This window comes from Dreissena polymorpha, chromosome 10 (genome assembly GCF_020536995.1).
Source record: "Dreissena polymorpha isolate Duluth1 chromosome 10, UMN_Dpol_1.0, whole genome shotgun sequence".
Taxonomy (NCBI): Eukaryota; Metazoa; Mollusca; class Bivalvia; order Myida; family Dreissenidae; genus Dreissena; species Dreissena polymorpha.
In genome coordinates this window covers 14,144,179-14,157,341 of record NC_068364.1, presented here as the reverse complement: position 1 = coordinate 14,157,341, position 13,163 = coordinate 14,144,179, and the positions used below count along the sequence as shown (strand labels likewise).

The 13,163-nt window shown below is 37.8% G+C and overlaps 1 protein-coding gene across 1 annotated transcript in view; it reads right to left on the bottom strand.

Annotated features, from left to right (window-relative positions):
* The window catches only part of LOC127847378 (sodium- and chloride-dependent glycine transporter 1-like), a 64,316-nt gene that overhangs the window by 21,847 nt on the left and 29,306 nt on the right, over window positions 1-13,163 (bottom strand). Inside the window, exons 5-10 of the mRNA XM_052379245.1 lie at window positions 9,852-9,900; window positions 7,463-7,595; window positions 3,728-3,862; window positions 3,425-3,528; window positions 2,090-2,214; window positions 180-292 (exon numbers count right to left, since the gene is read on the bottom strand). Coding sequence (XP_052235205.1) covers window positions 180-292; window positions 2,090-2,214; window positions 3,425-3,528; window positions 3,728-3,862; window positions 7,463-7,595; window positions 9,852-9,900 — 659 coding nt within the window. The remainder of the gene's footprint in view (window positions 1-179; window positions 293-2,089; window positions 2,215-3,424; window positions 3,529-3,727; window positions 3,863-7,462; window positions 7,596-9,851; window positions 9,901-13,163) is intronic.

The following is a 13,163-nucleotide window of genomic DNA, read 5'->3' as shown; positions in this document are numbered from 1 at the left end:
AAGTTTATAAAGCTGGAACTATGACAATGGTCCTATCTCAAGTTTCCAGCCTCTTACAAAGACAATATTTGTGTAGTATTAAATTAATATTTCGAACTTTCCTTCATAACAATCGAAATACAATCATATACAGTTTTAAAATAAGCATTTTATTTCGTTATAAACGCTGTAAGACGCACCTGTGAACTGAAGCCCAGCATCATCATCATCAGGAAAAACAGAATGGACCAGAGTGGGGCCACCGGCATCTGACTGAGCGCCTCGGGGTAGGCCACGAACGCCAGGCCCGGACCTGACACCGCAACCAGAACACACAGTCGTCAGGGGGAATGAAGTGATAGTATTAGTGTTGAACACACAGCCGTCAGATGGAATGAAGTGAAAATATTAGTTTTTAACACACAGTCGTCAGAGGGAATGACGTGAATGTATTAGTGTTGAACACACAGTCGTCAGGGGGAATGAAGTGAAAGTTATAGTGTTGAACACATAGTCGTCAGAGGGAATGACGTGGAAGTATTAGTGATGAACACAAATTCGTCAGAGGGAATGACGTGGTAGTATTAGTGTTGAACACACAGTCGTCAGAGGGAATGACGTGGTAGTATTAGTGTTGAACAAACAGTCGTCAGAGGGAATGAAGTGGTAGTATGAGTGTTGAACACACAGTCGTCAGGGGGAATGAAGAGATTGTATTAGTGTTGAACACAAAGCCGTCAGATGGAATGAAGTGAAAGTATTAGTTTTGAACACACAGTCGTCAGAGGGAATGAAGTGAATGTATTAGTGTTGAACACAGAGTCGTCAGGGGGAATGAAGTGAAAGTAATAGTGTTGAACACACAGTCGTCAGAGGGAATGACGTGGTAGTATTAGTGTTGAACACTCAGTCGTCAGAGGGAATGAGGTGAAAGTATAACAGTTGAACACTCAGTTGTTAGAGGGAATGAAGTGAAAGTATAGGTGTTGAACACTCAGTAGTCAGAGGGAATGAAGTGAAAGTATTACTGTTGAACACTCAGTCGTTAGAGGAAATGAAGTGGTAGTATAAGTGTTGAACACACAGCCGTCAGAGGGAATGAAGTAATAGTATTAGTGTTGAACACACAGTCGTCAGAGGTAATGAAGTGAAAGTATTAGTGTTGAACACACAGCAGTCAGAGCGAATGAAGTGAAAGTAATAGTGTTGAACACACACTCGCCAGAGGGAATGAAGTGAAAGAATGGGTGTTGAACACTCAGTCGTCATGGGGAATGACGTGATAGTATTAGTGTTCAACACACAGTCGACAGAGAGAATTTAGTAAAAGTATGAGTGTTGAACACCCAGTCGTCGGAGGGAATGAAGTGATAATATTAGTATTGAACACACAGTCGTCAGAGGGAATGACGTGATAGTATTAGTGTTGAACATACAGTCGCCAGAGGGAATTAAGTAAAAGTATGAGTGTTAACACACAGTCGTCGGAGGTAATGAAGTGATAATATTAGTATTGAACACACAGTCGTCAGAGGGAATGACGTAATAGTATTAGTGTTGAACACTCAGTCGCCAGAGGGAATTAAGTAAAAGTATGAGTGTTGACCACACAGTCATCGGAGGGAATGAAGTGATAGTATTAGTGTTGAACACACAGTCGTCAGAGGGATTGACGTGATAGAATTAGTGTTGAACACACAGTCGTCAGAGGGAATGACGTGATAGTATTAGTGTTGAACACACAGTCGTCAGGGGGAATGAAGTGATAGTATTAGTGTTGAACACACAGTCGTTAGGGGAATGACGTGATAGTATTAGTGTTGAACACACAGTCGTCAAAGGGAATGAAGTGAAAGATATAGTGTTGAACACACGGTCGTCAGAGGGAATGAAGTAATAGTATTAGTGTTGAACACACAGTCGTCAAAGGGAATTAAGTGATAGTATTTTTGTTCTTAATTTATAAAGTTGCTCCAAACGGCATTGGACACTTTTATAACTATTTTATGTTAATTTATTATGTCATATTATGTTAATGGAAACTGACATCAATTGAAAATTATAAAAATATCAGTTTATGTGTGGTATATGTTGCGCAATTTGAAGATACCCTTTGCGGCTACGTCCTTCACCTCGACCCCTTTAGTGTGTGCCATGAAGCCGAGCGAGGAGAAAATGACGAACCCGGCGTAGAAACTTGTCCCACAGTTTATAATCGGCACCAGGAATGTATCTCTACAAAACGTAATTATAGAGGCGAAGAATGTACTCGTATGAAAAGTATTTCGTATGAATTTTCCTGCAATGCTTTCAATAGACTTCCATTAAAACGGTGTCTATGTAGTCAAATGTTAAGCTCGACTATTTCACCTAATAATCCGAGCTTTGCTAATCATCCATTTTTCGGCATCTGCGTCGCGTAATGCTTTTTATTATGTTAACGTGCAATATCACTACATCACTGTTTCGACTGCTTGTATTCAAATAAAACCTCACACATAAGATCGTGGCCATTGTACGATGTCACTGCTCAAGTCCCATAACTTTGATCTGCAATCTATTCGAATTATATCCCTATTTGTACTCCAGGTTAACGTGTACGTGCATTTACTCAATACTTCTATGTTTACTGCACATAAAAAAGTGCTACTGTATTAAGTGTCTTCATGAAAATTCACCGACAAAGACCCATCCGTCTAGCAGGATTATTCCACGTTTGTACTTAAAAAGTCCGGTTAAGGTTTACGTGCAAGATGAATGCAAGGTAAGCATATCAAAGAGATCATCATTTAATGTCACGTGCCAAGAGTCATTACTTTGACCTGAAATTAAGCAGAATTATGTCCCTTTGTATACTTATATAAATTAGGTTTATTGATGCGCGCAACATCTCAATATCCCCATATCCATAACAGATATTTAAATAAAACTTCACATATGTGCGTATGTAATACATTACTGTCTTGAAAATAGATAGTAGTGCGTAATTGAAAACCACAGAGAACTTTGACCGGCGTGTCAGCAGGATGATGCTCCCTTTTGTACCTATACAATCAGCTTAAGGTTTGCCTGCAATATGAAATCCATGATAAGGTTTGCCTGCAACTATTCCATACTTACTTTTAATTGGAAAAATAATTCCTATCAATACACTTAGTTAATACGTGGCCTTTTGGTCTGTATTAGAACAACTCTTGTTATCACGACTATGTGATAAGAAATGTACACTACATTTAGTGTATTCAAAATAAATTACTGTCTTGAAAATAGATAAACAACTTCAGAAACATAAAGCACAAATATCATATATAAATATTACACTATACCATTGATACGAAGTGACTGTCAATCAAACCCGAAATAACCTCTTTCTAAAAAATATACGAGAACACATACACTCCCAGACTTCCCTTTTCAACTAACCATTTAAAGTGTGATTTCTCACCTGAGCACGTTGTTATTGAAGGCGTTGTAGCTGGCCATGGCGATGAGACCCCCGGAGGAGACGCTGAGAGAGTAGAAGATCTGCACGGCTGCGTCCGACCACACCTAGCATACAGAGGGGAAGAACATAAACCTATCCGGACCTTTACGTGTTAAAAAAAATAATCCGTGGGTATAGACAACGCTTACCCATTGCATCATTCAATGATGGCTTGAATTCAAATAATAATGGTTACTATACAGTATGTGACCTTAAAAGAAAATGTCCAAGCCATTTTGACATTTTTGAAACATACGTACTTACCTCGGCGTCGGCTAGTTTCGACATGTTGGGTGTGAGGTAAAATCGGATGCCTTCCTGAGCCCCCTCCAAAGTGAGGCCTCGCACGAGTAGAGCCGTCAGGAGGACGTACGGGAATATCGCGGTCACGTACACGATCTATACAAGCACAAGATGGAAATATAGGTACTAGAGCCGTCAGGAGGACGTACAGGAATATCGCGGTCACGTAAACGATCTATACAAGCACAAGATTGAAATATAGGTACTAGAGCCGTCAGGAGGACGTACGGGAATATCGCGGTCACGTACACGTTCTATACAAGCACAAGATGGAAATATAGGTACTAGAGCCGTCAGAAGGACGTACGGAAATATCGTGGTCACGTACACGATCTATACAAGCACAAGATGGAAATATAGGTACTAGAGCCGTCAGAAGGACTTACGGGAATATCGCGGTCACGTACACGATCTATACAAGCACAAGATGGAAATATAGGTACTAGAGCCGTCAGGAGGACGTACGGGAATATCGCGGTCACGTACACGATCTATACAAGCACAAGATGGAAATATAGGTACTAGAGCCGTCAGGAGGACGTACGGGAATATCGCGGTTACGTACACGATCTATACAAGCACAAGATGGAAATATAGGTACTAGAGCCGTCAGGAGGACGTACGGGAATATCGCGGTCACGTACACGATCTATTCAAGCACAAGATGGAAATATAGGTACTAGAGCCGTCAGGAGGACGTACGGGAATATCGCGGTCACGTACACGATCTATACAAGCACAAGATGGAAATATAGGTACTAGAGCCGTCAGGAGGACGTACGGGAATATCGCGGTCACGTACACGATCTATACAAGCACAAAATGGAAATATAGGTACTAGAGCACACAGTAGGATGTATGGGAATTAAGCGGCCACGTATACGATCTGTACAGTACCATGCAATTATAAGTACTTGAACAGTCAATTTGATGTACGGAAAATCGCATTTAACATATGACATGAAGCACAGATGGAAATATGGAAATATAGGTACAGAGCAGTAAGTCGGATGTACGGGTTATAGTATTCACGTATACGACCGGTAGAAAATAATTAAAACTTAGGTATGAGAGCCGTTAGTATGATGTACGGGGATGTCGCTTGTAGAACAGCATGGCAATATAAGCCTAATATTGGTACTAGAGCCAACGGTAGAATATACAGGAATATTGGAGTCACGTATACGACTTGTAACACAACATCGAAGTATTCGTACTATATCCGTCAGCATCGTCGGATACCCACGACTAATTCATTCCGTTACTCTCCAGCATTCGATAAGTGGAGAGTAGCGGAATGAGTCTAACGTGGGTATCCGACGATGATCCGTCAGCAGGATACTAATCATATTAAGCGCGCGTGCTCATGACGTCATTATTAACACGTCAAACGACAAAAGTCATATTCTTTCCCGCTAAAACTGCAGCTTTTTAGCGACTATTTTTTCATTATTTCTGAACAAGCGGGGCGTTAGAAGTGTGATAAACAGAAAAAAGGTTACTGTCTGATCTTTTTGTAATATATCAGGTTCGGCACGAAAAAAATAACGGCTCGGCAAGCCTCGCCATTATACTATTCTAAGCCTTTCCTGATATATTACACAAAGATCAGGCATTAACCTGTTATTCTCTATGTATTAGAGCAGTCGGGGAGATGTACGGGGATATCTCAGACACGTATACGACCTGCAATACTACATGTAAAAATATGTACATTTGTATTAGAGAGGTCGGGAAGATGTATCTCTGCAGTACGTATACGACCTGAAGCATAACATGGACATACATAAACTAGAGCCGTAATTAGGATATACGGTAATATTGCAGTCACGTTTACGACCAGCGGCACACTATGGAAATATAGGTACTAGAGCCGTCTGACGTGCCTGGATACATTAATCGGGTACACGACTTGAAGCACAGCATGGAAATAAAGCTATCCGAGGAGAAAGGAGGATGTTTAAGAATGTCGCATTTATGTATACGACGTGGTGAAAAACATTTAAATATACACGTAGATACAAGAGTAGTAAGGAGAGTATACGGGAATATCGCAGTCAAGAATACGACATGTACAGCATAATAAAACAAGAGCTGTCAGAGGACAGCGCGCTCGACTATTCGAGTGCTTGACATTATAACGTAAGCCATCATGGGGAAATTGTTCATATTCAATAATTTTTTAATTTTTTTTTTTTTTGGGGGGTAGGGGGGTGAGAGGGGGGGTATAATGTGGGGTGTGGTAATTTATTAGATGATGTTTTAAAAAAATGGGGGGGGGTAGGGGGGTATGGGGGTGGGGGTGAGAGGGGGATATAATGTGGGGTGGGGTAATTTATTAGATGATGTTTAAAAAAATTGGGGGGGGAGGTTTGGGGGGATTCTGGGTAGGGGCGTGGGGTATTGTTTGTGTGGAATCCATTGTGGTATTCAGGTAAGTGTTGTTTTGTCAAAGTAATAATAAAATGTGATCTTAAATAAAGAAGTTATGGCAATTTAAGCAAAATGTTCAATTATCTAAGTGTAAAAGGGTCCATAATTATGTAAAAATGCTTGATACAGTGGTCTGCTCTTGTTTATAGGTTGGGGTCATGTTGGTATACAAGTATGCAACATATAAAAGCAATATGCCAAAGGATATAGGAAATATTTGGGGTAGTACGCAAACTTTAACATAGATTTATCAATAACATGCATATTCTAAGTATAAAAGGGGCAATAATTATGACAAAATGTTTGATAGAGTAGTCTGCTCTTGTTTATAGGTTGGGTGATGTTGGTTAACAAGTATGCAAAATACGAAAGCAATATTTCAAGGGACAATGAAAATAAATGGGGTAGTGCGAAAACTTTAACATTTGCTGCATATTCTAAGTTGAAAAGGGGCCATAATTATGACAAAATGCTTGATAGAGTTGTCTGCTCTTGTTTATCGGTTGGGGTCATGTTGGTTATTAAGTATGCAAAATATGAAAGCAATATGTCAAGGGACAATGAAAATAATTGGGGTAGTACGAAAACTTTAACATTTGCACGCTATCGGCACGGCACGGAACGGAACGCCGACGCCGACGCCGGGGTGACTAGGATAGCTCCGCTATATATATTTCATATACATGTATAATAGTCGAGTTAATATAGTGGTTTGTAATGACAAATACGTTACATTTGCAATTTGGAAAGCGAACAAGTATATACCGGTAGTAAGTTACCAATGACAATAGAAAGCACGAACCGTCACAAAAAGTGAAGAAGCAAATCAACAATACGGTTCAGTTAACGAGAACATTAATGAACGAATGTCACATTTATTTACACATTAAAGAAGAATACTAGTACTCCACAGCGAATGAAAAGTGTGTTTTCTATCCTGCCTGCTGTGCTACGGACTGATGTATTACATGTATGAGCATAACTGCAAGAACAACTGTCTTTTATGCACTAAAGATGTTTGCAAACATATTTCAATAACTTACGATATTTGCATAAATAAAGTTCTAAACGGTGTGTTTTAATTCTGTCCAGCTCGTGTGTAATCCCCTGAGAACCCCGTCGACCCTGCACCCTGATTACCATTGCCTCAATAACACATCTTAACATTACGATTTTTACAGACTTGACAAAAGTGTGAACACAGATACTTAATCTGCATGACCCCTATACGGATGGATGACAAGCGAAGCGCGGCCCGTGTACCTTTGCGAGCGACTCGATGCCCTTGGTGAGCACGAGGAACACAGTGAGCCAGGCCGCCAGGAGGCACAACACGAGCTGCCAGCTAATACCTCCAGTTTCCGCTAGGTTGGGGCTCAACTTGAGCACGTGTGAACTGAAACGAGGCAATGATTAGAATTGATTCATAATTTCAAGGTCGCCATGGCGTAGTGGATATGGTGTCCGACCAGCGATCGGGAGGTCACGGGATCGATCCCCAATGGGGGAGCGTTCTTTAGATCTTCCCCAACAAACACAAAGTACTGGTTCTAGTCCCAGGAAACGGAATCAAGAGCGTTTCATATAAGCCTTAGGCTTTCGATGCAATCGAGCTTAAATAAATAGGTTTAAACTAAACGAGGCAAGGATTAGCTGCCATCGAAGATCCATAGCAACACTTCACAAAATCAGTCACCAACCTATGGAGACTGTCGAGAATTTAGATGATTTTAATATATCTCACTTCCGTTTCGCATTCTTAAGTGGCATTAATCCATCGCTGCATAATTTGAATCTGCCATGACGTTGGTTGAAACGTAATATACTCCGACAGGCTGATCATTTTAAATTTACCCGAACGTGGGATGCAAAATAGTTGCAATATAACACTTACATTTTTACATTGAATTTACATGGAATAACTTGAACCACAGGCAGCAAATTAATGATACTGCTGCCTGTGGTTCAAGTTATTCGATTCATAGATTGTGTCAATTTTTAATTATAATTGTGAAGTATGGGAGTGTATAAATGCCAATAATATTATCCGTATTCACAGAAAAATTTGTAAAAGATTATTAAATGTAAAGATGTCAACTAATTCATTGTCATTGTATGTGGAAATTGGTCGTTTTCCTTTAATCATTGGCCATTATTTAAGAATTGTTAAATATTTCATAAAACTCAGTCTCTATCAAACAAAGCAAAGTCATTGTATTCTACACACTGTTATAAATATGCAAAGATCAGAAATTGTTAAAAGAAATAATACAGTGAATTGATCATCAAAAGTTCGCGATATACTCAACCATTCAGGATTTGGAGATGTATAGTTATTCCCTGAATCTATTTATATCGACAAATTCATCCCTTTACTTAAAATAAGATTGCGAGATCAGTATGTAGCTGAATGGCATTTAAGACTACATGTATACATAGATGGTGACGTCACTACGTTATTGTCACCGGTGTCTACTCCATGGCTGAATGGAGGACAAACATTCGGCTAATAACGTTAATATTCAATTAACTTCGACTTTCTCGCTACATGTCACTCGGTGTTTCGTCTACACAAGTACAGCATTTTAATTTTATAACGCGTCATCTGGTTGGTTGTTCTAATAGCCAGCATTGTGTTGGCCAATGATATGGCGTTTTACAACCGAGCATTCGGTCGACAAACAATGGCAGCAAAACACAGACATGTATCGAGAAAGTCGAAGTTAATTTAATATTTAAGTTATTAGCCGAACAGGAGATCGATAAGTTGTGTAATCACGTTGCTTGTAATGTCTTTTAACGAATCCAGTTGCATTTTGTCGGCAACTGCATGGAAATATGTGTGTTCCCGATGAAAACGGTCACGTCCAGTGTTCCACAATCTTTCAGCAATAGTCATATAGTGCGTTTCATACCTTGTGTATATGTAATACCTATACGAGGGGTATTTTTTCAAACTGTGATTTTTTGTCAATATTCGCTACAACATTGAAAAGTTAAACTATACACAATAGGTGTACATTTAACAATCTGGAACCCCTGGGGTAAGCTCGGGGGGGGGGGGGGGGTATGATCCGGGGGGGGGGGGCAAATTTATAATACTGCTGCCTGTTGGCAAAGTCAAGCGCACATTAACATTGAAATTTGAATATATATTAATAAGTGCTTGTCGATTGTAACCTGATGAGAATTTTTCGGAAAATCCGTGTTACGTTTTTTAGGCCCACGTGCGGTGTATAATTACATTTTATAACACGGCTATTGTGTGACATGGACCGGCTCTGGCAAACCTAAGGAAGTATTGGCAAGAGGGCTTCACAGTGAAGTCACTTTGATAATTTAGGAGTATAGTAACATTCTTCAGCTTCAGGATCACTGATCACTCATTCTTCTATAGGGATATATTGACATATTTAATTTAATAATGATATTTAATATAAAACATTATGTGCATATAATATTATTAAAAGACAGTTCAGTAATGATGAGAAATATATTTTGAAACGGTTCATAATTTCTTAAAATTTCTCCCAAAATATAAAGTTAACAATCCAATATACTAAGATTGGAACTTTCTAATATACACGCCCCTCTCCAAAATATTTTCAACCAACATAACAACAAAACGAGAAAAACACTATACATGACTTACAAGAAGTAATCCTCGCTCGGAGATTTTGCTTTTGTAAAGTTGAAATTCACTGAAACGAAGAAAATATAAGTGTAAATAGTTTGGAAAGTCTACCCGAAATCAGAAATTACCCATAGAAACTCGGAAAATTTGCATTTTGTTCTTATTTTATGCAAACAGTGTAAACCGATTCGTGGGACAAAATAAGTCGAGTAGTGGAGTTAAACTGGTCACATTTCAATCCCCAAGATGTCATTGGCGTCGCACTGAAGTGCGGCGACTCGTATGTAATACGTTTTTTTTCGCTTATGGGAGGAGAAGTTATTTTACGGATCAATGTATATATTTTTGTTGTCAGAATATCTTGCATAGTGGTGATTTTTTGTGTAAAATAGTGTAAATAAGTACTGCATTTGTGCCTATTATATTTACTACAACATTTATTGCCAATAATGCAAAGCTTATTCTTTTAATTAATAACTGATCACAGGGGCTGGGATATAATAAAAGATCACAGGGACTGGGCAAATACGCGAAACGGTGAAACTGTTTGGTTTTGTATAAAAACAAAACATAATCAAAATATATTTATTTTGTGGTTTTTCTAGCAATAGCGCAGACTTTTGCTGTTCGAGTTTTGGTTAACGCGTATTTTCTTCAATTTGACAAGACGACAGCGATTACACGATTTATTGCTTTATTGATAACCGTTACACTACATTCACTTATTAATATCTTAGTTAGAAGGTGATTTTTCAAGCGGTTCAGTAGTGTAGTGGTTACACGCTCTCTTCACATGTGAGAGGCCCAATATTCGAGCCCCATTAGAATCAAATTATTTTATTTGTGTTCTATGTTAACTCTTTGTTTTGATGTAGATATTTAAGTTTAAATAAATATGCTGTTTTATTGTAACCATTTTTTGTTTTTATGATGCCCATGAAATATATGTGTGAGAGGGTTGAGGGTTCGTAAGCACATTAAAACTTTTACAGGGTTTTCATATCAATGAGTACTCAACCCCTATCGTAAATGAGCAACGTAAGAATAAGTTCAGAATCATCTCCCCTTGAAGTTGAGAAAAATATTAAATATCGCTTACCAGATGAAGCAGATTTTTTAAAACCTACACAGTTCTGTTCCATTAATGAAAACTGCACAGGGATGCCAGTAAAAAAAGGAAACCAATGTAAATAAAATGAACTATGAAATATTTGGGGGTTACAACACAAAATCATAGATAATGGTTATTTTGGGGTTATAACACAACATCATAGATAATGGTTATTTGGGGGTTATAACACAAAACCATAGATAATGGTTATACCAGTATCTTTTCCTATTTTGTTTAAAATAATCGGCCAATAAATTAATATTTACAGTAGAAAAAAAATCGTTCCTTGTAACTTCATTGAGTGCCTTTTACATTGAAATTCCCGACGCCCTTTGATGCTTTGCATCAATACTTATCTTGTGTCTTATTTGAATATGCCATGAACAACACAACCATAGTCATATTAAAAAATGAATAAGAAGCAAATTTTCGGTGATTTGTTTTTAATTTACATTTAAAAGTTATGACAGAAATTATTATTTATTGCCAGCTTATTTTCACAGTATTCTACAATTTTGCATTTCTGGTTTACTAAACAGAGTGTATTATATCTGTGAAAAAGTGAGAACAGAAGTGCAATTTGTCATAATGACATTAAGATGATCGGTTAAAGAAGTGTCCTTCAAAAAGTGGCATCCAACCATCCAACCCTTTAAGCATTTGAATTTCCTCTCAAACGTTACTAAAATACAAATTTATTATGTTGTTACATTTATAGACATATTTATATTTTCATTCGAATAGTAAACACGTTCTTGAATAATTTCTAACTATATTCATTTTGTATGAGCTGAGCGAGAAAAGATAAGAATAAATGTTTTGATATGAAAAGGATACATTTTTTGTGAGAATTTCAGGACGATTGTGCTATAAATAGATTGTGCTATAAATATTCCCAAGCGTTTGCTTAAGTTGGATGCGATTGGAACACGTGTGTAAATCATGTTTACAGAAGATTTGGCTTTTCCAACTTTGACCCCGTGATCTATTTTTTCCCCACGTGAAAAAGTTTCAGATTCGGCCGAAAAAATGGCAATTTTCAATTTTGCTTGCATTGAGTCATATTGAACATATTTTTTCCCCATTAACTGTTTAAAACAAGGTTCTGTATGAAATGTCAACGTTCATGGACTCAATAAAGACGCGTATTTTAGATAATGTTGTTAATGAGAACACGTCTGAAAACGTACGTTGAAACCAATGTCCACAAATCTGCGTACTGTGATTGTTTTACAGTAACATTGTGATATGTCGGTAGAAAGTTTTCCCACAGTGATATTAAATTTATGGAAATAGTTGATATAATTAAAATTAAACAAAGGAAGTAATTACCCCTTATTATACAAATTTGAAGCAACATTGTTTACTTCAAATAACAGAACACACATGTCAAACTCAGCAATGTGTGCGGATAAATATCGGATCACTTTTCAATGGCTGAGCCGATTGTTGTAAAGATAACTTCGGCATTTTACCGTTTGTCTTCTTCTTTACTTCATATTTATACCGTTTTAAATAGCCCCACACTAGATTTTTAACAACAGCGTAACGGCTCTGCAAAATTCTATTCAGCGTGAAATCCCCGTACAAGAGGAAAAAAGTATTCGTTGCAGAAAAACGATGGGTATATGTATTGATTATTTAATTTGTTTTAAATAATTTCCAGCACGGGAACTACATATTCAACGTAATTGTATGGTGAAATATATATGCATAGAGGTAAGCGCCTTGTCATTTTTAGAGAGCTATATACACAAAAGAAAAAGTTGTGCAATTAGACAATTTTAACACTCCCATAAACACTTTGTTTCGCTTTTAAAAAACATTCTGGAGATACAGTATAGCATGAAAGAACAACATACAGTTATTGTTTGTTAATGAAATGCAGTAAATTAAGAAACCTTAACTGTGGGATTTTCCAGACATTAATAACTTCTCTCGTACTGTTACCAAAAACAAAGTGTACATAAAACATAATTAATTTACTTTATAATATTAGACGATAATGTGTTCAATTTGTTCGCCCCATACAAGCTGAGCCTCGCCAATAAAACTCGCAACTCGCCTTATACGAGAAAAAGGGCGGCCAATATGGAAAAACACGGCCAATACGGGAAAAGATCGGCCAATACGAGATTCAGCCAATCAGAAACCAGGAAAAACTCGGCCTTATATGGGAATCTTAAATTTCGACAATTTTGGACGCCATTTTGAAGTTG